The sequence below is a fragment of the Leptonotus elevatus genome, chromosome 10 (assembly GCF_054856555.1).
Source record: "Leptonotus elevatus isolate MCC_2025b chromosome 10, RoL_Lele_1.0, whole genome shotgun sequence".
Classification (NCBI taxonomy): Eukaryota; Metazoa; Chordata; class Actinopteri; order Syngnathiformes; family Syngnathidae; genus Leptonotus; species Leptonotus elevatus.
This window is the reverse complement of record NC_141248.1, coordinates 17,580,232-17,608,165: the sequence shown is the minus strand read 5'-3', so window position 1 is coordinate 17,608,165 and position 27,934 is coordinate 17,580,232. Positions and strand designations below refer to the sequence as shown.

General features: G+C 39.3%; 3 protein-coding genes across 5 annotated transcripts in view; 1 reads left to right on the top strand and 2 right to left on the bottom strand.

Moving 5' to 3' along the window:
* miip (migration and invasion inhibitory protein) overlaps window positions 1-19,571 on the bottom strand; it is a 32,829-nt gene extending 13,258 nt beyond the window's left edge. The window contains exons 1-4 of one of the 3 annotated variants that reach the window (XM_086088131.1): window positions 14,434-19,571; window positions 12,869-13,026; window positions 10,670-10,786; window positions 5,494-5,594 (exon numbers count right to left, since the gene is read on the bottom strand). The gene's annotated coding sequence lies outside the window, so the exon portion shown is untranslated. The remainder of the gene's footprint in view (window positions 1-5,493; window positions 5,595-10,669; window positions 10,787-12,868; window positions 13,027-14,433) is intronic. The other 2 variants (XM_086088130.1, XM_086088133.1) reach the window with 2 other exon arrangements.
* Window positions 130-20,234, top strand: mmel1 (membrane metalloendopeptidase like 1). Its single transcript, XM_086088124.1, has 24 exons — window positions 130-322; window positions 5,428-5,601; window positions 7,256-7,303; window positions 9,324-9,383; window positions 9,467-9,628; window positions 10,717-10,797; window positions 11,035-11,130; window positions 11,435-11,553; window positions 12,674-12,739; window positions 12,854-12,988; window positions 13,405-13,494; window positions 14,338-14,474; window positions 14,558-14,651; window positions 14,729-14,857; window positions 15,037-15,135; window positions 15,766-15,849; window positions 15,930-16,033; window positions 16,114-16,172; window positions 16,246-16,365; window positions 16,795-16,928; window positions 17,004-17,069; window positions 17,148-17,243; window positions 17,341-17,417; window positions 17,852-20,234. Exons 2-24 carry the CDS (start codon window positions 5,445-5,447, stop codon window positions 17,949-17,951), a joined length of 2,313 nt encoding a protein of 770 aa, XP_085944250.1. The 5' UTR covers window positions 130-322; window positions 5,428-5,444; the 3' UTR covers window positions 17,952-20,234.
* Window positions 20,235-20,778: 544 nt separating this feature from the next.
* prxl2b (peroxiredoxin like 2B) lies at window positions 20,779-27,598 on the bottom strand. The gene is made up of 7 exons (XM_086088135.1): window positions 27,436-27,598; window positions 26,538-26,742; window positions 25,917-25,968; window positions 24,481-24,544; window positions 24,312-24,387; window positions 22,693-22,811; window positions 20,779-20,929 (listed from the first exon to the last, which is right to left on the bottom strand). Exons 1-7 carry the CDS (start codon window positions 27,496-27,498, stop codon window positions 20,903-20,905), a joined length of 606 nt encoding a protein of 201 aa, XP_085944261.1. The 5' UTR covers window positions 27,499-27,598; the 3' UTR covers window positions 20,779-20,902.
* Between the last annotated feature and the right edge of the window lie 336 nt (window positions 27,599-27,934).

Here is a 27,934-nt window from a genome sequence, read left to right as displayed (position 1 = left end):
CCCAACACACCACATACTGTAGTCCCAGCATTCCTCTTATCAGTAACACACCTTCTTCCCTCCCTCTCCCTCTCTCTCTTTCTCTCTCTGTCCACCGCCTCCCTCGTCCACCCCCCCTCCCGAGCGGCGCACGGGCTCACAAGTGGATCTCCCCCTCGAGCAAACCGCAGCACGGACTCATTTCTCCACGCACCAGCTCTGAGTGGATGCTCACTCAGCAGGGGTGTTTTGAGATATTAGCGCGCTGTGTGTGGGTGAGAGCGTGTGTGGTGGCGGGGGCGAAGGGGAGCGCTTCGCCCACCTCCACCAACCCCGTTCAAAGGTAAGATGCCGTTCTCCGTTGCCGGGGCGACCGCTAATAACGATGATGATAATGATGGGAGGGTCACTTAGATGGCTCGGAAAAGTCTACATGAAGTGCGAATCCTTCATGTGGTCATTAAGCGCGTTTATTTATATTAGTGGCACTTTCTAAGAGTCATGGCCCCACTTTGATTAACACAAAGTGGTGGGCTTACTTCATTACTTTACTTTGAATTTGTAGAAATGATCTTCACATATGTAGTTAGCGGTCGGATTTGTTTGTTTTCGCTTGAAATCACTCGAGAAACTGGCAAAAAGTTGTTTTTAGTACATGTATGCCATGTCTTGTGTTCTTGTCCATTACCGGTCACTTATCAGTCATATACAGCATGAACTATATAGAAATAAATGTATGTAAAAAAGTACATGTATGTAAATATTTGTCATTCATATAGTACACAGTCTTTTGTCATTTTGTTACATCAGTTCCAGCCATTGGTCATGTGAAAATTTTAATGATGTACGGCATAAAGCAATTTTCATTTTTAATAAGTAATATAGTGAGAGGCTATGCGAAATTTAAGAAAAAAAAATGGGAAAAAAACTTTTGTTTTTATATATAATGAGTATTTGTGGGGTAAATGTTTATGGACTTTTAATAACAGCGGGTGGGATGTATATGGCCTAGAGAAGCCATACATTTGCTCCATACACAGTATTTTTTATTGATTGGGAAAAATTAAAAAAAAATAATGTATATATTCAAATTTTTTAAATATGCTTTAAAATTTTTAACTATGTTTAAAAATTTCCTTGAAAGGATGTTGATCGTGATGATAATTTGAAAATATATACTGTATACGCAAAATTTATAATGGTTTTCAGTGCTTTTTAACAAATTATTTTTGGTTAAAAAATAATTTGATTTAAAAAAAATAGATTTTTGGTTAAAAAAATACAAAATAAAAAGTGAAAATATTCAATGTTAAAAATTATTTTTAAATGTTTTTTATTTTTTAATATGTTTAAAATGCCCTTTAAAAATAAATAAATAAATAAAAAATAAAATGTCTTTGAAAGGATGTTGATGGCGATGTTTCTCGTAATGACAATAAGAAAATATATACTGTACTGTATATGCAAATTTTCTAATTATCATTACAAGAAACATCAACATCCTTTCAAAGACATTTTAAACATTTTTTAAATGTTTAAAAGCAATTTACATATTTTTTAATATAGTGAATATTTTCACTTTATATTTATTATTTTTTTAACCAAAAGCCTATTTTAAAAAAATCTATTTTTTTAAACCAAAAATAATTTGTTAAAAAACACTGAAAACCATTCGAAAATGGTCGATATTTCTCGTAATGATATTAAGAAAATTTGCATATACAGTATATGTTTTCTAATTATCATTACCAGAAATATCAACATCCTATCAAGGACATTTTAAACATATTTTTTAAACAAAATTAAAAGCAATAAAAAAATCATAATAATATATTGAATATTTTTACTTTTTATTTAATTATTTTTTAACCCAAAAATGTATTTTGAAAAAAATATATATATTTTTAAATCAAAAATAATTTGTAAAAAATAAATAAAAAAATACTGATAACCATTCGTTATTAGAAAAATAGAGAGAAAATGGGGGTGAGAAAACGGACAGACCAAATACGAACAAAAAAAAATGTGAAAAAAAATCCACTAATATGTAAATCCCCCGGAGCCGGATCAATAAAGGTGCTGGGCATTAAATACACATTACAATGTTACAATACGTTGCAAAGTCTCCATTTAAGGCCTCTATAAGAGCAGACCGACACGTCTGGATGCATTCTGAAGGCTCTCGAACAAGAACCTCCTCCCCGCTCACTTTTTCATGGCTAAAAGTGCACCCATGAGTATTCATGAGTAGGGCTGTCGAGGGGGCTAATGGCCCGCTGCGGTGTGACCCTGTGATTTACTGTCAGGCCAAATGATAGTGGGGTCGTGATGAAGAAACAGGTGGCGCGCAATGCAACCGAGGCAGCGGCACATTGCTGATTGGCGTTGCCCTTTCGTCTACCCCGGCCGCACACGCTGCTTTGCGATATTGACTTCGCGAGTATGTAATTATGGTGTATGCAAATGAGCTCCATTGAAATAGGCTTCTGGCTCAAAGCCTAATGCCTGCGTGTGTGTGTGTGTGTGTGTGAGTTTTAATGGCGAAATTATCCTTCGCCAAAACATTCAATTCTACGCCCAAACTATTCAAAGCATATGGAGAGCAGTGATAAGCCTGTAATGTTCTACACGGAGAGCTTTTTTGTCTCACCACACTGGAAGAAAGGAATGACAAATCTATACTTACTTCCATGGGAAATAATATAAAGTGAATTAATGTGCTCCGGTCATGATAAAAACTGAATTAACTGACCAGGCAGTTCTTTTAAGAAGTGACATTTTCGCTTCCCTCAGCAATTTGATGTGATTATTTTTTGATGGATCTCTAACCATGTATTTTTGGGGGGGGAATAAAAACGAGCAATAAATTAATCTACTGTGGATTACAATAAACCATATCAGAATTAATATGCATAAAGGTTTTGAATGGATAAGTTAGGCTTATACTAAAATAAAGATAAATGAACCATGAATTAATATGAAAGACGGTTCACTACGACAACTTTAAGTGAAGCGTGACCATAAATCTGTCATAAATCCTAGTCATAAATCTGATTACAATAATAATGTTTCATGCAACTGATATGTAGACTGCACATATTAAGCAATGAAATGATCTAGGCATTTTATAAATAATAGATATAATATATGTAATAAAGCCTGCCGACTGAAATAAATCCCTCACTAAAATTTCAGCTTTTGCAACTTGTAAACTACATTCTACTACAATTCAATGTTAATTTGAATGTGAATAATTGTTCAGTATTATTAATACATTGGCAATAATCAAACTAAATTAGTAAAGTCATCCATAAATAGGACTTTAACTTAGTTGCGAGTGGCGGCCTAGGGTTAAAAAAATTTTTTAACATTGAATCCATTTTCCTTTTTGAGCCTGATATCAATTCATAAAATCAATTCATAAAATCATGAATTGATGATTTTAATATCAAATTTTCTCATAAATTCATTCAAATTTTTTTATCTTACCGTTTTCTTGAAATGTACTGTTCACATGAATTTAAAACGATGTTCTTGAAAGATCTGACTTATGGCACTTCAAGACAATTGAGGATCTTTTTAACTCATTTGCTCCCAAAAAACGTAAACATACGTACTATTTTAAATAATGCCATGCTCCCAAAGACGTATTTATACGTTGTTTATGGGGTTTTTATGCTAGAGTATACAGAAGGCTTTGATGCAGCCTCTGAACTGAAGAGAATGGTTGAAGCAATGGTAGTTATTACAAAAAATGGCCAGCAGGTGGCAGCAGAGTATAAGAAATCAACCAGGGCCATGCTGCAAAAATACTCTTTCCCCTTCTGGATATTCAGAGATTTGTGAATAATGATGAAACATAGCTACATTCTAATGCTAATTTCTGCAAAACGGAAACAGAAAGAAATATACTTTTAATACTCTAAAGCAGTATTCCACATATTGTCAGAGTATTTTGACTCATCTTTAAAGACCAATGAATATTGTGTTCTAAGACAATTTAAACACCGAACCTACCAAAAGAAAGACTCGCGTCTTTCTTATACTTATTCTTATACAAATTGAACTCGGGGCCCTTTGGTTTACTGGTCTCATTCCGAGTGACTTGGTTCATAGTGCTGCCATGTTGTACAAAATTGAAGACTGCGAATTTCTGACATGGCATTCATAAAATAATCATCCGGTGAGTCCTGGGTGACTTCTTTGCGGTACTAATGAGACACAAGGGAAACACGATGGGCATGACTGAGCTTTAAAGATTGTAAGCCAAAAGTCACACACACACGCACACGCACACGCACACACACACACACACGTTTGTTTTACTATCTTTTTGGGGCCATCTCATTGACATAATGCATTTCCTAGCCTCTTCCCCTAACCCCAACCATCAAAAATTATTGCCTACCCCTATTCCTTACCCTAACCTCAACCATAACCCAATTCAAACCTAAACTCTAAAACCAAGTCTTGACCCTCAAAAAGAGGTCTATACTTGTGGGGGCAAGCAAAATGGCCCCACATGGGAGGGGTGAGTCCCACAACTCTGTGAAATCCCGAAATGTTAGCCCCACTATGTAACAAAAACAAGACCACACACACACATGCAAGTACGCACGCACACACAAACGTTTGTTTTACCATCTTTGTGGGGCTTGACCCTCAAAAAGAGGTCTTAAGTTGTGAGGACCGGCCAAAATGTCCTCACTTCACAAAAATGTCCTCAATCTGTTGGTTAAAGACGTATTTTGGTCCTCACAATGTCGTATGTACACACACACACGCACACACGCACATACCATAACCCTAACCCTAACCGTTTGTTCTACTATCTTTGTGGGGCCATCTCATTGATATAATGCATTTCTTAGCCTCTTACCCTAACCCCAACCATAAAAAATAATTGCCTACCCCTATTCCTTACCCGAATCTCAACCATAACCCAATTCAAACCTAAACTCTAAAACCAAGTCTTGCCCCTTAAAAAAATATATCTAAACTTGTGGGGCCCAGCAAAATGGCCCCACATGGAGGGGTGGGTCCCACAACTCTGAAATCCCGAAATGTTGGCCCCACTATGTAACAAAAACAAGACCACACACACACGCTGATTAGGTATGCTTTTAAAAGGCGTGGCCAAGTGAGCGCAATTTCTCCGTGTAGCTCACCCTCCACTCTCTTTCCTCGCCGTGCACAGCAGCTTCCAAAAACTTCCGCTTGTTAGCATAATCACTCGCACTTTTCACTGTCTTGGGAGCTACAGTGAGCGCTAAACGGGAGCTACAAAAAAAAAAAAAAACTGAAGTATGTGCCACATGAGCGAATGTGACGTGAAGTTAAAGTTTTGAATGAACAATTTTGTTCATAAACCGATTTGTTAGTACACAGAGAGGTTCTGCCTTAACTGCCCCATTTTTTTAATTTAATTTTTTTAAACTTTGATCACAGAGGCTCGTGTCAGGAGAATGGGCAAATCGGAAAGCCAAATGGACATCATGGAGAAATCCAGCAAACCTGGCAAACGTGGATGGACGGTGGCGGAAATCGGTCTGTCTGTGCTCCTGCTGCTGGTCAGCTGCGCCTTGGCTGGCCTGGTGGTCCTCTACACATCCGTGCTGAAAGGTAACAATAGTGGGTCAACAAAAGAGTGAATGGGGCAGTTTCGCATCAAATCATAGTTTCAGTGATACAAAAATTGTGTACTTTTTCATACACTCGTCGCTTGGAAGAATTTGCAGGACTCACTCATGAGCAAACAGCAATATGGGATTATGAGACGTTAAAATGGAGCTATTTAGTCACTGCTCTGTATTAAATATACATAACTTATCTATCGATATATTTCTATCTCGCCATCTCTCTCGACATCCATAGTATATTTCTCTCAACATCTATCCATCCATCCATCGACTTTATCCGCATATCTCTGTCGCTCTTCCCTTGAAATATTATATATATTTTCATGGAAGCTTATAAACCACTATTTTCTATTGATTTGTTGCTCTTTATTGAATAGATGCTTAAAATGTTTAGTCTGCGGTGTATTAAATGTTGTATAATATTTGCATAAAATTATTTGGATTTTTTTTTTTTAAGTTAGACTATATTTAATCGCTGTTCTGTATTTGAAATATTTAAAAAATAATAATATTTGGATAGACATTTTTAACATAGTTATTCGGAATTCGGGCCCAATCACGTGTTCTTCAATTGCTTGTGTTGACTGAAAAAGATCGTATTTTTATTTATTTATTTATTTATTTTCTAAAGTCAAGAATAACATTTTATTGTAAATATTTGTTTACTTGATTGAACCATTGCTGACTTAGAGCCACATAAAAAGTTAGCACGTTGGGATATCTTTATTCAACTGTTTGTTTGTTTTTTAATTAAGATAATCAAGACAATTTGGATGCACTCTTTTTTTTTTTTCCTTCCAAACGCATTGTCAATGTATGGGCTCAAGACTTAAAAACAGATGACTTGGACTTGGGTGCAAAAAAAGCGCAATCGAGACATCTCTTGTTATTGCGCTGCTCTGCATTAAAAGGAACCCCGACTGTCATGACAAGTTTGTTCTATATTATTTATTTGGTTGTTACTAACATAACTATGAGATAAATTTTTCAACAATCACTTACAGTTTAATACATTTTGTAGAAACTTTATTTGGACGTACGCCGCCATTGTTATTTACGGCTGGGTTTCTACCGAGCAGTATGAAACGCCTATAAAGAGAGCAAGGCAAGCTTCCGTATCGTTCCTAAACTGACGATCAAAACTCTTGAATGCGTCTGGTGAACGACGAGAGCACGGCGTGGTGTCGCCATTCTCAGTCACGGCGCACGGAATGCGTTGCCACGTAAATAACAATGGCGGCGTACGTCCAAATAAAGTTTCTACAAAATTTTTGAAAAATGAATCTCATAGTTATGTTAGTAACAACCAAATAAATAATATAGAGCAATATTGTCATGACGGTCGGGTTTCCTTTTAAAAACTTTAAATAAAATATATTAAAATGTTTACACAAAATTACTTTAATACAAAAAAATATTATTTCGAGTAAATGTTTTAATAGTGCAGAATTTTTTTTGTAGATAACTTTTTGAAATGAATATATTAAATATAAAATAATAATATCCGATAAACTTTTGGTATTTAATGGATGGTCCAACTACCATGCCGATTATGTGCATCCTCACTTTGAGAATGTTAAGAATTGTGCTTGTGACTTTTCTCCTGAATCTATTATTTTTTTTACCCTTTTCCCCAGAACAATCTCAGCGTTCGAGCGTGTCACGGAGCTCAGCAGACATGGGAGGTGAGCGACTATAAAGCCCAGACAACCACCGCGGCACAGTAAGGGATAAGTGGTGTCACAGAGGAAGCGCCACCTCTCTTAATGCCCTAAACTCGCATTGCTGCCAAGTCAGCAGCGCGGCACAAAAGTTCTTGCTGACGCACCGGACTCGACTATGCCGCCAAAACATCCCAAACGCTTTTGCGCAAACGGGCTACGACTTCACCCAGTGTTTCTTTTTGTCAAACGGCATTAAAAGATGGACTCAAATGCACCACAGCAGTCCCAGACGATACAAATGGAACTCCTTTGTTCACAAAAAACATTCAATACCGGCTTCGGCTGAATATGATGTACAAACCTATGGAAATAAAAGCAGTAAAGTGTCATCCTTATGACTACTGGTGATCATCCAAGACTCACAGGACAAGAAATCCTTGGACGCCACCAGATAAAGGAGACATTTTGTGCTTTTTTTGCTATTTTTTTTGTTCCACGCTTTAGAAAGAGGACATATTGTGTGAAATTGATTCTCAGAGCATTAAATCGATTGTCTTAGAAGTTGTTTCGCCTCTCATATGAGTTGGCTTCATCAGTTCATGCAACAAGGCTTGAATGTTATCTTTATTTATTTATTTATTTATTTATTCCAAAACGACAGTCGTTAACTCATTCACTGCCATTGACGGCTATAGACACGGACAGGGGATCGCAGCACTGCACCCCGACACACCTGCCCCCCGTTGTGTGGTGCATTAAAATTGGAGGGGAGTGTGTTATGTGCCCTAGATGTCTATAAACAAAGTGTATTGGGCAAAACTAGTGCAGTGAGTTAAGAGGAGCGACCGCCCACCAAACCCCCAACAACCCCACCGGGACCCCGGCAGGCATATGGGACCAGCCTGGCGGGGCGATAGGGATCGCCCCCCGGATACTGGGGCCCGCCCGAGGTGCCAGGAAGTCCACCGAAGCGGGGCGGGCACAACAGCAAAAGCCACCCACCCGCCCGGCCCCCGGAGCACCGAGACCCGGGCCACGGATGGAGCCCCCGGCCCAGGGGAGGGGGAGGAAGGCGGACAGGGGAGGGAGAAGGGACGGGGGAAGGAGATGACAAGAAGGGCAAGGGGCAGCGGCAGGGCCGCAGAGAGAGGGGGAGAGGAAGAGGATGGGTGACGAGGGAGAAGGGACAGGGAGGCGGAGGACGGGCGGGGAGAGGCGAGGAGGGAAAGGCAGCAAGGGGGAGGAAGGGGGAGGGGCGAGGGAACCACGGGGCACCCCGGCGGCCCACAGGCCCCGAACCGCGTCGCCGGGCCCGGAGCGACGGACTAAAAAATTTTAATCGTAATTAATCCCATGAGTTCACTAATTAACTCACGATTAATCAAAAATGTTATATCTTTTATAAATGTACAATAAAAAAATTCTAGGTTTTTATAAAATATGAAACGAAATTTAAAAAATGCTAAGCTATTAGAAATAGTTCACTTTATTTTTTTATTTTTTTACATCTATAGCCATCAATGGCAGGGAAAAGATTTACCGGTACTTGGTCGTTTTATTTTTTTACTTGGATGGGTAGGCACTCCAGAGTCTAAAGTGAAATTTACATAATATGTCCTCTTTAACTGAAAAATTAACACTGCCTTGCAGAAAAAGTGAAGCAAAAATCCCCCAAAAAGCTAAACGCACGCACAATGTCATCAATTTAAAACAGCTCTAAGCAGGACTGGACTGGCACAAGTATCTGGCATTTTGACTTAGGCCCGCCGGCCCAACTCGATTCTTGACAGCCCTTGGCTACCACATAGCTCTACCACTGATGTTTATTGGTTCAGTTTGTTCACAAATGGATAAATGGGCTGCTCCTTCTAAATTGTGGGCCAATCTCTCTGTGTAAAATTAAGTAAAATAATAATTGAATAGCACCACCTCGACCCCAAAGGACGAGGCCCACCAGGCATCTGCCCTGTAAACTAGATGGCCTGTCCAGCCCTGGCTCTAAGCCGAAATTTCTTTTAACAAGTGCATTATTTTTATCTAGGTAAACTGCTTCGCTCCAACCTCAACAGTGTGTGCACAACTGCAGACTGCGTAACCGCAGGTGAGGCCTTCAAAACGTAAAAAATGTTGGAAAAATGAGTCTCATCCCCCCACCCCCATCTTCATCACGTCTTTCCCCAAAAGCGTCGCGGCTCCTGCAGAACATGGATGCATCGGTGAAGCCCTGCGATAATTTCTACCAGTATGCCTGCGGGGGCTGGCTAGAGCGCCACGTCATCCCCGAGACCAGCTCGCGTCACAGCGTCTTTGACATCCTCAGGGATAAGCTGGAGATTGTGCTCAAAGGTCAGAATGTGGCCCTTCATTTGTTAGAGATTGCCAAACTACGGCGTTGCACCATTTTAAGGCGTAACGGATGCAAAATTAAAAAAGCTTTAATGTGAGACTTAACCAGAAACAGGCTTTTGCTTTTCTTTTATTAATTATTTTTGGGGGTGGGGGGGGTGCTGGGTTGAAGGCCTAAATCGGAGCAACAGACAGGAAACTTGTTTTGTATATGTATTTATTTTAAAAATTGTAATCCCTGAAGGTAAATTAAATCAAAATTGAAAAATTAATTAATAAAAAAAACATGATATACTGCATAGTATACATGAATACTGTACATAATATTTGTAAATATGTATACACATAGAATAAGTAGGCCATTTTTTTTCACCAACTGAACCAAAGTTTGTCTTTTTCTTTATTAGACTTAGTCACTTTAAAAAACTCATTCATTGCCATTGACAGCTATAAAAGTAAAAAAAAAATATATGTATATATATAAATTTTAACTGGGCTGGCAGTGAATGAGTTAAAAAAAAACATATAGAATCACTAGTCTATATATATTTTTTCTAAATTACATGTATGTATTAAATTAAAAACATGCAGATTGAGTCACTGTTCTGTACTTTTTACAAATTATAATATATAATTATACACTGTATATTACTTATTTTTAAATTAATCATACTGAATTATTGCTCCGCATTTAATATAAATTTAAATATATTTGTGATTGAATAACGGCCCTGTTTTAAATATAAAAAAAAATAATTAATTATTATATATTGAATAGAATTGCTTTATACATATCTTGGATTTTTTTAAGGAATCATATTGAATCACTGTATTAAATTAAAAAACATCTAATTATAAATCGTATACTGATTTAAAAAATATAGAAAATACCTAAGTTGCCTATTTTTTCACTGCTCTGTATTAAGTATAAAAAATTACTTTTTGATTTTTGTTGTTGTTGTTGTTGCCTGCATTCATTTAGCAAATTAATCGCTGCCCTAAAATGAAATACAATGTTTGTAAATGTGGATCATTACTTACAACTAATACAAATCCCATGGCCATGTGTTGTGTCTCCTGCCTTTCAGGTGCTTTGGAGACGGAGAGCGAAGAAGACCGAGACGCCATCAAGAAAGCCAAAATCCTTTACAGCTCCTGCTTAAATGAGAGTAAGCCCGTTAGTCGTCCATATCTAAAACGTCAACACGATCCAAGAAGTGGGCAAACGCTGTTTCTAAGATCGAAAACCTCCAAATTATTTATATCAATAAGGTCCCTATTATGATTACTGAAACTAGAAAGAGATCTGACTGTCATGTTTGAAGAAAACATGTTTGCTGCAGCTCTCGCATTGCCATCGGACCCGTGCAGGCGTCCCTTCTAATGTGACCGCTTGACTTCTTTAGGCCTCATCGAGCAACGCGACTCTCAGCCCCTCCTGAGGCTCATTGACATGATCGGCGAATGGCCTGTGGCCTCTGATGACTGGAACGCCACCTCTGGTAAAAGATACCCTACAACCCCAGAAGAAGAAAACAATTGCACCCATTTAGCTCAAATATGTTTATGCGTTATTTAGAAGGAAAAAATGGTATTACTGGTTTGTATGAAATGGAAAATTTATCTTGTTTCTTTCTTTTTTTGAATTGTGAGATAAATGTGCTAATCACTCATCCGCCATGCTGCATTTAACGGCAAAATCCTCAATATTTCATCTGTGAGCTAATCCTCCTCATGATAATTGAATCTTGAAAAAAAAAAATCAAAGTGCTCTAAGGATTATAATACATTTTGATTTCAATGCAGAGGAAGAATGGAGCCTGGAGGACACTCTGGCCACAATGACAGCTCGCTTTCACAAGAAGGCTCTCCTGGACATGTACGTGTGGACCGACGACCGGGATTCTCGACGCCATATCATTTATGTAAGATCACACGACAGATTGTTTACTGTACTTCCATGCAGGAAAACCTTTGAATTTGGTGGCTTCATGATGCCAATTTCATAAAAGTAAACTAACCAAGTGTTTTAAGGAGACATGTTGTATTATGTGATTCCTCTCAATTTCAGGTCTGTCAGTCTTGTCACTTGGCTTTCATTAATATATCAACTAAGTATAATAAATGTTAAAATTCAAAACTTTGTGGTATTAATGGAGACTTCTGTCAACTCTACCATAACATGTATGTATATGTAATATAAAGTGCCATCTGTCTTTTTAAGGGGCGGGCTACAGATGAGCGTCAGGAAGCAGTAGCATTATGTAATAAAAAGGGTAGCTTTTTTATTTTTATTTTTTATTTTTTTATAATATATATATTACTATATATATATATATATATATATATATATATAGCTTTTTTTTTTTTGTTGCTATTAACTCATTTGCTCCCAAGAACGTATAAAAATGTTCTATTTTAAATCATCGGCATGGTCCCCAAAACATATTTATACGTTTTGTTCTTGTTTTTTTTATACATTTTGTTCTTGTTTTTTTTATGCTAGAGCATACAGAAGGCTTTGATGCCACTTCTGACCTGAAGAGGTCACTTAAAGCAATGGTAGTTATTACAAAAAACGGCCAGCAGGTGGCAGCAGAGTATAATAGGGCCATGTTGCAACAAGCTCTTTTTCCCAGTGTTTTCAACAGGTTTGTGATATATTCTAATGCTAATTGCTGCAAAAGAGAAACAGATACAAATATAAGTTTTTCCTGATGAAAGAAGAGGCTCTAATCTTTCTTTTGGTAGGTTCCATGTTTTATAGCAATAGAACACTATATTCTGTGGGGCTTGCAAAATCTGTCAAAATCCAGTAAACCAGCTGGGAGCGAAGGGGGTTGCTTCAGAGAAAATGACTGGGAGTGGATGAGTTAAATGCATTATTTATTTATTTATTTTAACTGTATTTTTTTCCCCACAGTAAATATATAACTGAAATTAGCAGGTTCAAGTACATCTGATACATCAACTGTGAACTAGTAGAAAATAACACTCGCTGTAATATAGTATAAGATGATATATTTTATTGTGTATTTTGTTTAGATTGACCAGCCAGGACTTGGGATGCCATCGAGAGATTATTATTTTAACGATGGAAACTACAAAAAGGTGAAGCCAATTTCATTTTTGACTAACAATTTCCTTAATTTTCTACTACTTTTTAAACTGATCACTGCGTAAAAACGGACATGTAACAATAACACTGTACTACTGTCACCGTAGGTACGAGAGGCCTACCTCCACTTCATGGTCGCCATCGCCAAGATGACCCGGGAGGACAGAAACCTGACACAGGACGATGACCGCGTGTGGGAGGAAATGATGCAAGTGTTGGACTTGGAGACGGACGTCGCCAACGTGAGTGCGTCGAAAAACGAGAAACGAGAAGCGCTCTGCTGAAAGATAGAAATAAATAAATTGAGGGGGTGTGTTTATAAATCAGAGTTTTTATATTACATAACGAGCAATCATGGCTCAGCTTCAGAAAAAAAGGTGAGCTGTGATTGGTTGTTTCCTGAGCAACTGTGATGTCATTTTCAGTCGACAGTAAGTAAGGCAAAATGGCCGCCACATGAGATGGATAATAACGGGTGGATTTTGCTGCTTAACTCATATATTAACTCAATATTAATCAGAATGATACCAACGATATTATTGTAAAGAACATTTTTGGGTTGACTTCCTCCTGAATGAGGAACAACAAGCATTAAACACTTCATGCTCCTTGTTTCGCGGCATTCGTACAGTAACACTGACGATTTTCCTCCATCCAGGCCACATTGCCGGCTGAAGAGCGCCAGGACGTGACCGTTCTTTACAACAAGATGACGCTGAACGAGCTGCAGAGCACATTCGGCTTCAACGTGAGTGAGGACTGTGTGTCTGGCTCCAGAGATAACACGCAGGACGGCGAGAAGCAGTTGATTACAATGCTCCAGTCGGACAAAAGAAAGTAATTAACACAAATGTTGCGATGGGAATTTACGAGAGCGGGCTGCTTCACGTGATTAGATAATAATGTCTTTGTCTTGAGACTTGGTGAAACAGCCTGTGGCTCATTTTCCAATCTTTGTTTTCTAACTGACAACAATTATATGTTATGGTCATGAGGCGGTATGACAGCAGCTGTTGTGTTAGTCAAACGACCTTTCGATGCTGGATTAATTTCATGTTTTGATTGCTATATGAAACTTGTCATTTTGTTGCTCGAAAATATATGCAATTTAGCATTGCCCATTTGTCTAAGATAACTGTTTTAGATTGGAGTTTATTTGGAGCCCTCGTAGGAATGTAGGGAAGTACTAGCCGTGGAATTTGCCCAAAATGGCTGCGTTAAACCAAAATGGTCGACTTTCTGTTCCATTTCAGGCACGGGCCCGGGAGACTTTTTTAGACATCCGTTATGATAGAAAAGACCACCAACTTTCATGCCAATCGGGGAACCGGTGTTGCGGCAAATGTATCATAATTTTAATTGTTGAGTGGGTTTTGGGCTTTTGTGTTTAGAACCCCTAAAATACATTTTCACCAGGATGCATATGCTGCCAAAAACTGGTGAGTTTTCGGGCATATTGAGATATTAAGAATTGAAAGGTGGAAGACAATGGATAAACACAATAACGTTCTGGCCCTTAAAAAGAAAACTAAGTTTCCCAACATTTCATACAATAAAGGCCAGGAAAAAAATGGCAATATTTGTTTTGCAGGGTTTTAATTGGACACGGTTTATTTGCGGCGTGCTATCCAGCGTGTCCCTCGATGTGGAGCTGCAAGAGGAAGTGGTGGTGTACGGCTCACCCTACCTGGAAAAGATGAACGAAGTCCTCTCCAGACATAGTGTTCGGTCAGCGTCATAAGGCACAGCACACATGCAAAAAAAAAAAACAATGCAAAACTCACAAATACAGTAACGCTTCATATGTGCAGAACTATGCAGAACTATCTCACCTGGCAGCTGGTCATTGACAGAGTTAACAGCTTGAGTCGTCGCTTCAAAGACGCCAGGACCCGTTACAGGAAGGTAGACGCCATCACAACAACAACCTTGTTTACTAGATTACAAAATTCCTGCCGGGTTAACTTTTGTTTGTGTCTCAGACTCTGTATGGGACCACGGTGGAGGATGCCTGGTGGCGAGAATGTGTCCGTTACGTCCAGAGCAGCATGGAGAATGCCGTTGGGGCGCTGTACGTACGCGAGACTTTTGCCGGAGAAAGCAAACGAATGGTGAGGAACATCTCACTCTTGATGCCAAATCTACATTAGAAACGAGATAGAAACCGAAAACTGAAAACTGGAAAGAGATGCTCGTATCCATCCATCCTTCTCTATAGCACTTATCCTGGTCGTCAATCAATTAATTACAGGGCGAGTTTTCATAGTCATCCTTGTTTCTTCATGTTCAGGTCAGTGATCTCATCGGGAAGATCCAGACAGCATATGTAGAAACACTCGAGGAGCTAAGCTGGATGGATGCAGCATCCAAAGCAAAGGCCAGAGAGAAGGTAGGTTGTCTTACATCCATCAATGCGTTATCCTGCGCCGATCCGAGTCTTGGTCATGGTGGGGCTGTCCAAGCTGGGAGGCCTAGTCTTCCCTTTTCTCTGGACACCTCCTTAAGCCTCACTGGACTTCAATCCCAGACCAGTTGGGAGACATCAAACCTCTAGTCTAGCATCGTCTAGGACTGCTCTGAACCAGGTGTCCTATTGGTTGGGTTTTCCATGGAATAAGACCAACAGGGAAGCCGATATCTACAGACTTTTGGTTGTGCATGTCCTATCAATGCAAGACAAATCTTTCCACCTTTGATGGATGCCCACCTTTTGGCAAGTGCTTCCACATTTTTGCCGAGTGTTTTATGACTGGAAGCCTTGAAAACACATGCAGACAGAGAAGAACCGCCTGTACTCACCCGGGCGCAGTTTTACGTCCGTCAGCGCTCAGTCCGTGCATTTATTCGAAGCTTTGCATCATAACGCAGTACTCGCTGAAAAATGTGGAAGCAATCGCAGAAAGGTGGGCATACTTGACATTTATTTGGAATTGGACACTTGAACCTGTTATGAAAATCCAGCCACATCACTGCATACATGCAGATGTTCAAATTCTTCATCCTAGTGTATCTCTTGCAGGCCATGGCCATCGAAGAGCATATTGGCTATCCAGATCACATTCTGGAGAAGAGTAACCAGAAGCTGGACGAAGAGTATGCTCATGTAAGAATATGGAGACTGTATTTTAGGATACAACCCCGCCGCACTTGTATCCACTTATTTGTACTGCATTCCCCATCCAGTTGAATTTTAGTGAGGAACACTACTTTGAGAACATTCTGGAGAATCTCAAGTCTGAGGCTCACAAGAGTCTGAAGAAGCTCAGAGAGCCTGTGGATCCCAACTTGTAAGTTTACAAAGGTTAAAGTACTTTGTTTTGAGGAATGCTTGAGGACAGGATTATAAACATTCCTGGTCGCTCTTCAGGTGGATCATCGGTGCTGCGGTGGTGAATGCTTTTTACTCTCCCAACAGAAACCAGATCGGTAAGATCTTCAATGACGACACATCCGAATAGGGTCTGCAGTTTGGCTCATCTGCACCTTCTTGTGTTTCCAGTGTTTCCTGCAGGCATCTTGCAACCACCTTTCTTTAGTAAGCATCAACAGCAGGCTCTGAACTTTGGAGGAATCGGAATGGTCATCGGCCATGAGATCACTCATGGATTCGATGACAATGGTAAGACTTGGTAAATGGTGGATACTTGGAATGCAGAACTGAAACTAATATAACACACTCCAGGTTTTCTTAGATTGTCTGGTTTTCTCTCAGTACTCAGTAGTAGTTTTCTCTGGCTTCTCCAGTTTTCTCTGAATATTCCAGTTTTTCAGGGCACTCAAGTTTTCCTTTGGTAGTCCAGTTTTGTCCATGTACTTCAAATGTCCTTGGGTATGTCTGCTTTCACTGGGTATTCCATTTTTATCTGGCTACTCCATTCCCTGCCCAAAATATTTTAGTCTATGGACACTACTTGCTTGTGTCCCTAAATGCATATAACAAATTTCACAGTGCATTGCGCATGTGACCAAATGAAATAATCTATATCTGAGGGCAGTACAGCTCAAGATGTACTCAAATTGATGTGCCGTGCTTGGTTTTCAATGGCAGGGCGTAATTTCGACAAGGACGGCAACATGCTCAACTGGTGGAGCAATTACTCGGCAGAGCATTTCAAGGAGCAGTCACAGTGCATGGTTCAGCAGTATGGCAACTTCAACTGGAAGCTTGCGGGTGGAGAAAATGTAAGGTTTGTTCATGTCTGTAGATCAACTACACCGGGAATGTGCTTGAGTGCGTTTATTGGCTTGCCATTGTAGGTGAGTGGAATCAGCACTTTAGGGGAGAACATCGCAGATAACGGAGGGGTTCGGCAAGCCTACAAGGTGGGCTATTACCTGCACGATAAAGTGATTCAAGACACGTGAGATGTGTTTTGAAATTGACGCTTCATTTGTTGATAGGCTTATCTGAAGTGGGTTGAGACAGAAGGGGAAGAGCCTCGTCTACCAGGTCTAGACATGGATCACAAGCAGCTGTTCTTTCTTAACTTTGCCCAAGTAAGGCAAACATCAATAACGACAAAACAAGAATACATATCTTTCAGGTGCACCAAGAATCAGAGGCTACTCTAAATGATCACTTTGCTTCATCCAGGTTTGGTGCGGTGCATATCGACCCGAATATGCCAGCCAGTCCATCAAGACTGACTCTCACAGCCCATTAGAATACAGGTATGTTTTCTCCAGGGACTCTTCTCCAGAGGCTTCATGCTTCTTCAGGGACTCTAGGACTCTCTGGGGACTTCAGGATTACCCGGGAACTGTTGTATTCTCAGAGAACTCCATTTTTTTCAGAGTGCGCCAGTATTTCCTGGATACTTGTTAGGTTAATTTCCAGTCAGTTGCCTTAAACAAGGTGCCTTTCTGTGTGGCGTTTGTTTTTCATCCCATGCCTTTGTGTGTGAAGTTCAAGTAATCTGGGTTTTCCTCCAGGCTCTACTAAACTATTTTCTTTGGGGAATCAAGGTTTCTCCACTTTGGGGTTTCCAGTTTTCTCTGAATATGCCCTGTTTCTTCTGGGCTAAATTTGATGACTCATAGCAGCCTTTAAAAATGGATGTTGCAAACTAATCTTGGTGTTGTTTTCATTTTTTTTTTCTCCTCAGGGTTCTCGGTTCGCTTCAGAATTTCGAAGCATTCTCAGAAGCATTCCAGTGCCAGAAAGGCAGTCCCATGAATCCAGAGCAAAAGTGTCGTGTCTGGTAGAAGGTTTTACACTTCCTTTGTCACATTTCCTGTGGGGCAGACTGAAAGGAGACGATGCCTTCATGCTGACTGTCTTGCAACAGGCTCATTTATTTGGGGTAACACCAAGTATTGAAGTCACTACTGTTGTATTTGCAACCGTTGACATCGTTGATTAGTTTCATGGCTTCAAAGTAAATTCTCTGGTGGATTCACGAGGCAACACTAACCTTCTACGTAAAAGATTTTCTTCTGGGAATGTTCCATGCAAATCTCTAGATCAGATCTTTGTGATTAACACGTGAATGTTTTCATTCGACTGCCGCGGATTCGGAGTGAACCACGACGAGCACTCACAAAAGTAATGAAAACATCGGAGGCTACAACGGAATTAGTGCCGCTCTGTGAATTTGCCTATTGACTGTTAAGTGCACCAAATTACCTGAGAGACTTCAGGCTTCAATCTTTGCAGCTTTAACCACAAATTAACATTCAAAGTGAGCTGCAGCTTTTAACAATTAAGTCAGCAAATATTCAAACTCCGGCTTTTCAGAAGCTTTCTGAGGGACTCTGACTACTGACGCACACTACTTCAATTTTAAGAGACGATTACAGTAAATGTTCAGAATTTGAACAGCTCGAGGAACATAATCTGACCCACGATTTGTTTGAATTTTAATTGATGGATTGAGGGGGCGAAAATCTGTTCAAATGGTTAAACGTTCATCTCATAAAACATTCTTTCATACAGTACAGGTACCTGTTTTACTGTTTGTAGTTAATTAAGTCACTTTTTATGTAAGTTTTGCTTAGTAACTGCTTAAAAGCAAGTAGCAAACACATTTTCCACCTTGTCTTATCACAACTGACTCACGAGTGTCAAAACAAAACAGTTTTTATTACAACTGGGATGCAGAAGTTCTGGATTCCTCGACTAATTTGTGTTTTTAGTCCAATTTTGAGTCATCGGTTCTTGTAACAAATTCTAAGAGTCTTTTTGTTTGCTAGCCAACAACAACAAAATGACTATTGAGCTAGCTCATGTGAGTATGGCTTTTGATGATAAATTCCCGTCTCAGTTTTAGTGTTGTCATTAGCATTTGTCTGGTCGGCTTATTAAGTACACCCATTCCCATTTAAAATAAATAAATAAATATATTAAATTAACTAAAACGGGTAAAACAAAAATGAGACCTCAATTGTACCAAGATGTAAAAAAATAGTAGCTTTATTTGCTAGCTATTTTGAGTAGCGCTTTTGAGCATAAATTCACATTTTCTTTGTTGTCAACAAAGCATAAAAAAAATTAAACATACTATGATTTGGGTTGTTTTGTCTTGTTTAGTCCAGTTTTTGTTAGAACTAGGATTGGGGGAGTTCAAGATTCTACTTTCTGGCTGTTTGTTTTTCGGGTCTCCACTGCATTAAAAAATATAAAATGAGAAATAAATGTTTTTAAAAAGAATACAACTATAGCGCTAGCTCATCATGGCAATGTTTTTAAAGCACCGTTAGCATCCACAACAACAAGTGACATTTATGAGACAACACGAGGCTACATTTGTCAAATTAGTACAACAACACGGACCAACGCGTGCACGTTGTTAATACAGGACTCTCTCGGACACAAGCAATTACACGTGAACGGCGGACTGATCAGGCAGCGGGCAAGCAGATGTAGCTCTCATTGATTTAATGGAGATGAAAGGACGCCGAGGCCTTGTGACCGCCATTGAGAACCTGGACGAATGGGGCTGGGACTGTTATTTTCTATCTTTATTACCAAGTAATGGCAGGAGAATCAAAGCGGAGCATAGGAGGAGGGTTGGGAGGCTGTCGAGTGGGATGATTAGTGTTGCTTCTATGCTGCAGAGAGCTTTATAAAAGAAAAGAAAGAAGACATTCAGGATGCCTTGTGACTGTTTAGTCTGAATGTGCTATATTCTACAATATAAATACTAGATATACATACTTTGGTGTTACTGTATTTGTTTGATGTTCTATACGCCGGTACTATTTACATATAGACACATCAGGTGACATCCACATGGTGAAACTGTGTTGTTATTACCAGCCAAGTACTTTTTTGCAATATCTACAGTATATATACATAGAACTATATATAAAAAATGTAAGAGGATTTTATTTATCTATTTATGAGATTGCATTGTTGCTTTGCCAGGTTTAAAAGCTATAATAAAAATGTTTTATGACTGTTCCTGCGGTTTATTTGATTTCTACAACAACTGCTATTTTTGTGACGCTGATCTGTAACAATTGCCATTAAAGTGAATGTCCCACCAAGATGAATTAAATGTATATTTTTTTCAACATTTCTTCAAGCTTTGGAAAGAGTGCCGGACCATTACTAGCGTTATCATGTGGAAGCCAACAGGTAAGCAAAGCTGCAGCTTTAGTGTAGCTCAGCTAAATGTGTTGTCAGCGTTAGTTTCTGATTATTGGCGCACCGTCGCATGATCCATTAAGTCGTCGACATGGGAGCTTGGGTAAGTGGATTTGTGTTTGGCAAAGTGTCTGCAGCACTAATTGACAACGTGTAATTTGGGGTGGGAGAGAATCTGTCTTTCCCTGAAGTAGACCTTGGCTGTAATTCCCCAGCTTGGCCCCAAAGAAGAGGAATGTTTGCATCCGTCCCGTCCATACCGAGCGATTTCAACTGAAGTGTTACACGCGTGCTGTAATGGTTTATCTTTTATGTTTTTTTGACAGAAGAATGTCAGACTTTCGATGATGACACCTGGGAACGTTTTCAATTATGAAAAAAATGCATAAGTCTCCCAAAAAGAATCAAACATTACTGGACAGAAAGCAAGAGGTTGGAACTTGGAACTGGAAAGTATGGCCTTTAGTTTATTAAAACAATTTTCGAAACAAGGTGACAACATTAGTGTACGTTGGAATGTCTCGTCTTGACTGGATGAAATTGGAATCAAACCTGATAAGCGACGTCCTCATCGAGTGCAAACGTTGTCATTGCACTGCAAGAAAAAAAAAGTAACACATTTCTCTATTTAAACTGCAAGTGACACAATTGAAATGTTTTATTTCCCCCGCGTGACCCACTTTTAGATACGCGTCATGGCAGTGGAAACATGGAATCAGACCGATCATAATAGTAAGAGTCAATATTGGGTTATTTATACCCAGCGAATTGGGTTGCAAAATTTAATCCAGTGTGTTGGGTAATGAATTTGTCCAGCAAGGGGTAATAACTACCCATAGTGATGAGTTAAAGCTACCAAGAAATGGGTTACCAGGCTATCAGTATGGCTGTGACTATAAATAATATGAATTTTATCTCCAACGTTTTCTAAGAAGAAGAAGCAACTTTCCCTGCTCAGGTAATCATTTGCGAGACATGTTTGATGCAGTTTTCATACCGGATGTCCTGGCACACATTTTTATCCAGGATTGTAACCATTAATTGACATGGACTCTGCATTTGTTTCAAATTTAGTATACAAATGTCCAAAATGATGACCAAATTCAGCTCTTCGGCCCAACAAAATCCAATCTTAACCCATTCTAAGATTGGGGAAAAAGAACCCAATCTGCTTCAAATTTACAGGTACCCGGCGAGTGGGTTAGGAAAACAACCTGGTGCTTAACCAAGGACAACACAAGAAGCCTGCAAGCCATAAAGGGGGTGTTTGGCAACTTGGAAAAAAGCTGTCAAAAAAAGTTTACATTTGTAGATTTATTTTATTTTTTTTTGTATTTGAAATTGTGATTTTAACCTGTAAGGTGTAAGGCACCTCAAATAAAATGTATTATGTTATTTATTATTATTAATTCATGCTCAACTCTTTATTACATATAATTAATTTGCTAATAATTAATTGACGAGTTATTTAATCAAATCTAGGGTTAGTAGACAAAGGATGGCGTATGACTCCGGCTGTGGCCTAAAATGAGGAAACCGCGAACCTCCGAATACTTTCCAGATACACCGCAAGGAGCATCTCGGACTTGGGCTTCCGACTGTAACGAATGAATGACAGCAGACATTTCCAGAACCCACAAATGAGATACATTTCACAGATGACTTTCTCCTCAAGACAAAATCTGTCAAGTCACTCTTGAGAAAAAGCGCAATTTCTCGGGATCAGCTGCTGGTCCCGACACGTTCACAAGGCTTCACTGTAAACGCGCCCGCTAGCTCGTGACTAGCACTCGTTTTCTTTAAGCATTTGGAGCGCACGGTGCAACAACGAGGTCTTTTGTGTTTGGAGAAAACGCGCGCGTTGCCTCTCAAGACAGGTCACGGGGAGGTCATCTGTGATGAGAAGGGATGAGGATGATGTGGGTGTGCGAGAGGCCCGATGGAACGGATGGTCACAGGACAAATGACTACACGGTGTTGCAACCTTTCTGAATACAATGGCCATGTACTTCAATGGCATGCTCTTCCTCAAACTTTGAGGAACCGTCGAAGAAAGAACGATTTTGCAAATAATCTGACTATCTACAGTTTCATGGTGATATCATGGTCCTAATCCAGCAAAGTCAATTTGGGGGTTGATGTGCCGTGACGACTAAGTAACGACCGTGATATTGTCCGTGAAGAAGCCTGTTGGATGCGCGCAATGGTGATGACGTAAAACCAACGGAGACTGACGTGTGGGTCGTGAACTTGTAAACGCGTGTTTTTTCCTGCTTTTCCGTTTAACCCCACACTGGGAAGTCAGTAATGTGCAATGATATTGACATTTTTTCTAGAATATCAGTAAGCGTGTCTTACCACTGGCCTCTGGCCCTCTTTCGCGTGGGACGAAATGGACAAAGCTTTGGCGATGTCCTCCAAAGGTAAATAGTCTCCTGGGGAGTCTTGGGCAAAGTGCAGTAAAATTTTCTCCCCCCCTTGGCAATCAGAAAAGAGACAGAAAATTTGATCAAGTCCATGACGTTTAGTGAATGGTAGTCTTTCAAGACAATTTGAAGCGTAAAACCTGAAACATTATGAAACGTTGCATTAACAGTGGAAACTTACAAAGGTTAAACACAATCCATGGCGGGGCATATTTGTCCATTCTTGGCATAATGCTTCAATAACGCCAAGGAATAAAATAAAATAAAGTTGTTTATGCAGGTTTCCAAAACGGACAGTGCCATCCCCACCAACAGAATAAACTCTATTCCCTCTAATCTTCCACTTTTATACTTCACAATCTTGTAATGGACTCTGAAGTGCATTGGAGGCTTATTTGTGCACTTTCAATCAATTTATTATTATTATTTTAAAATAAGATGTTGATAAAGTAACAGCTAGCCATTAACTTGAGCTCGCAACAGCAAAAAAATACACCCTCATTCGCTGCAACCCACGTTACTCACCAGCCATGTTTCAAACCACACACACAAAATTATATAGTGTGGAACATGGGTATGGCAACCCCAAGTGGACAACAATAATACTTGCACCTCACGTGTACGTGTTTAATAATGCGATAACTGCAGCCCTAAATAATAAAATTTTTGTTGTTGCTTTATTTAATAATAAAAAAGGAAATAAAATAGTTTAAATAATATTTTATATTAAAATGTGAAAAAAAAAAATATTTCATCAACATTAAATTTGATGACAAACATGCAGAGGATGATCACTGAGTGTTGCCTGTGATGTGGTTCTCGGCACATTAAAACTAAACACAGTTGAATTTGTATTGTCCAATCCATCGGTGTCAAACTCCGGTCCTCAGTCTTGCAGGTTTTGGAGGTTTCCCTCTTCCAACACAAGCTGATTCCAATCAGCAGGATCGTTATCAGGCTTATGCAGAGCTTGCTGATGAGCTGATCATATATCAGCTGTGTTGGAGAAGGAAAACATCCAAAACCTGCAGGACTCCGGCCCTCGAGGACCGGGGTTTGACACCTCTGGTCCAATCTGTTCTTCTTTTATTATCAGTGTATATTGTCCACTTGGGGATAGTCCATATTACGGTAGGCCTATAGAGTAAGACTAAGCACCAACACCAAAAAAAGAGCGTGTACATGCTCACTTTATATGGAACACTACTGCCCTCTTGTGGAGGGACTTCAACATACTATATATGTTTATTTTTCCTTTTATAGTGCCAATGTATTTAAGTTTTATCAGACAGTTTTTACACTGGTATAATAATCAAAACATTACCAAGAGAGTTAAAGATTTCATGAGTAGTTATATCTAATTCTTGTGTCACTTGTTTATATATTTTAACAACAGTTATAATGCTATTTTGCGTGTACGGGTACCAAAGATTGATAATGGCAGTTTGAGCCAGTAACAAACAAAATCAATATCATAATATTTCCCATCCAAAATTATTTTATTTTAATTCCAATTTAAAAGCTTGTGAATGTTTTTTTACTGCGGTGTACCTTTGGCTACGATGAGCATGCCTCCGCTCTGGAGCAGGTCACCTGAGAAGTTGCCCTGGATGCCGTCAGCGCTGGCCTGTGTTTCAAGCAGCAGCAATAGAGGCAAATGTCAGTGTACGTTTCGGCATTGGCGGAAGAATCACACCAGAATGCAACTAAGCACAGTTACCTTTGAAGATGCTTCTCGTACTTTCTTCCCAAGCGCGGCTGGAACCACGCTCAAAGCTGTGTACCTAACAAGTGCAGTGTCGTTATCTTGGTCAGTGGCAGAATGATCGTTCAAGTGATGCAATTGGGGTTATGCGAGAACCGCTGCACAAAACTAAATAAAAATGGCGTCCATCATTAAATATTGTTCCCTTCCCAAAAATTATATTCATTGATAATGTTAATTTTGCATGATCTGTTCAAGTGCAAATGTAAGTCATATTAGTAATATTAGCAAAGGTGACCAGCATCCTGAGGCAATGATTAACTCATTCACTCCCAGCCATTTTCACTGAAGCAACCCCCTTCGCTCCCGGCTGTTTTACTGGATTTTGACTGATTTTGCAAGGCCCCACAGAATATTGTGTTCTATTGCTATAAAAACATGGAAGTTACCAAAAGAAAGATTAGAGTCTCTTTAGGGCCAGGCGATATGGCCCTTAATTTATATCACGGTATAAACTGCATCCATTCACGGTAACGGTCTATATCACAGTATAGAATTGTCTTCTTTTTTCTTTTCTTTTTTATAGATAATTTGCTTACTGGTTTACATAGATTTTTTTTTTTAAACAATAAAAGAATATATTTACTTTGGATAACAACATTTATTGTGCAAATCTCTAATCAAAATTAAAAGTCAGCACTCCGGTGCAAAATAGTGTAAACAAAAATATTTCTGATATTTGAAATGAAATCAGTACAACTGGCTTAGAGCAAGTAATCACTTGAAGATCACAAGTGGCCATTGTAAACAGCACAAGTATAGGGTTCATATAACACAAAGAGACTGAAATAGCTGCAAATAGTGATGGAAAATGAAGCTTCATGAAACTTCGTGATTAATGTTTTCACTCTTATTTGTTAAGATCAGCACGAGCAGTGCGCACGGGCGGGACGCAGATACGATGACGTCATCAACATGTGGCATATAATGACGTCATCAACAAGCGCTATGCGATGATGTCATCAACATGCACTATTGCGGTAAGGCGCGTAGTCAAAATCTTTACCTTCGGCACAATGTATACCTTATATTGAATATACTGTTTATATCGCCCAGCTCTAAGTCTCTTCTTTCATCAGGAAAAAAAGTAGCTTTGTATCTGTTTCCGTTTTGCTGCAATTAGCATTAGAATATAGCTAAATGTCATCATTGGGAAAACAGCTCGTTGCAACATAGCCCTGGTTGATCTTTTATACTCTGCTGCCACCTGCTGGCCGTTTTTGTAATAACTACCATTGCTTCAACCATTCTCTTCTGGTCAGAGGCTGTGATTTGAGTTGTTTTATGTATTCCATTAGTGTAAAAATAGCCATACAGGAAGTACAGACTTAGATTTTGTAGGATTAGGTCATTTGTGCTCAGTGTGCTCAGGTAACATTGGATTGACTCACCTTTTGAAGCCCAGATCATTGTAGCATTTCTTTTGCTCGTCAACATAGATTGCTAAAAAGAGAGAAAAAAAGTTTTATTGTCCGTATACATGTGTTGCTCCAGTTTCTGATCTGTTCTTAAAAAAAACACTGCAACACCGATGCTAATTGTTAGTCTCCATATGGCGATTTTTGTTGTGGAAGTCAACCTCATTAACCATTTCATGGCAATAATATGTTATATGTAACCTCACTCGTCTAAACATGACATTCTGATTAATATTACGCGAGTGGAATATGAATTATGCAGCAAAATCCAGCCGTTTTTATCCATCTCAGGGGGCGACCATTTTGCCACTTGCTGTCGACTGAAGATGACATCAATGTTGCTCAGGGCTCGGGCAACGACCAATCACAGCACACCTGTTTTCTGTAGCTGAGCTGTGATTGGTTGGCTGAGCAACACCAAAACAGGAAATGGACAAGCAATTGAAACCCACCCTTTAAAAATGTTTATAATTTTCTATAGATGCCACATTGCTTTTGTCTACATAAAGCTCCTTAATTCAATAAAGACCCTTGGTACCAAAATCATACTTCTGAAAGATTGCCCCACGAGTATGTCAGATGAATGCCGCTTACATCCTTTAAAGAACCCCAACTTCTTGAACTCCTCGAGGCCCAACTCCTCGGGCCCGATGCCCACCAGCGCCACGCCGTTGGCGCTCAGGTCAGGCTCCAGCTTGCTGATCTCGGCCGCTGTCCAGCGACACACCTGGCAGCCGAAGCGGCGCAGGAAGAACAAGATGGCCGGCTGGTCCTGCCATAGAGACTGCAGCGCCACACTCTGTGAAAACATAAAAGAACAAAGTCAGACACTGTCATCTGTTCCTAGTGATGGAAGGTAGAAAGTACTTTATCTATGTAGATTTTTTTCAGATATCAGTAGTTGATTGAGTATTTATTTTTCTGACTTTTATTCCCTACATTTGAAAACACTTATCTGTATTTCCAACCCCTTATTTTGTCAAATTAGACTTGGTAGTTTTTCAACATAACTTGATGTTCAACACAGTCATCAAAGTCATCAACTCAACTTGAACATTAATTCATTTTTTTCCTTTTGTAACTCAGAGTTTGAACTTATTTTACTATTACTTTGATACTATTATTATTATATATTATTAGTAGTTGAATCAGTACTTTTACTTATACCAGAGTATTTTACTACAAAAGTATCTATACTTCTACATTACGCACAGACGGTAAGTACTTTTGCCACCTCGTGTCTGTTCCTATGCATGGGAGCATCATTGTAATAACAAGCCACGTACCCTCGAGACACTTGACACTGATTAGACTCAGTAAGGAATCTAATAGTGGCTATAGGAAGGAAGGTCTCTACACTAGGCAGGACTCAAAGGATCCCCCTGGGAGTGGCAACGTGGGTCTCATACCTTTAAATGGACACTTAGTAGTAATTGTACAACCTGAAGAATTTACTCCATGTAGTTTCTTCTCTGTTCCGTTTGTCTCTTACCTCTCCGGTGTCAGTGCTCTTCAACAAGTTCTTCCCGACACGAGCAAGGTCAATTTGCGCCATGTTTGTTTTACAAGAAAATAAAACTGCTTAATGCAGAGGGATCGTGCAATAATAATACTGAATATGTAACAGAGTTGTTGCAAAACAACCACTTCCTGGTATGCCCACTGAGTTGTGTCATCCAATCGCATTAGACCAGCTAGGAAGCAATAGCCAATCAGCAACAAAGTGCAGTAAAAGAGGCGGGACATTGTAAAATCAGAGAAAATATGAGCTTGCGTGTTTAATTTGAGCAAAGGTTAGATGGTTTACGACACAAAAGTATGCCCTCTTCCACGCCTTATTCGCAGTGTTTCATTACTTTTTCTTATGGCTAGAACAACTCTTCTATTCTTTCTTTCTTTCTTTCTTTCTTTCTTTCTTTCTTTCTTTCTTTCTTTCTTTCTTTCTTTCTTTCTTTCTTTCACAAAAACAAATGGTAGTGTTTTACGTCACA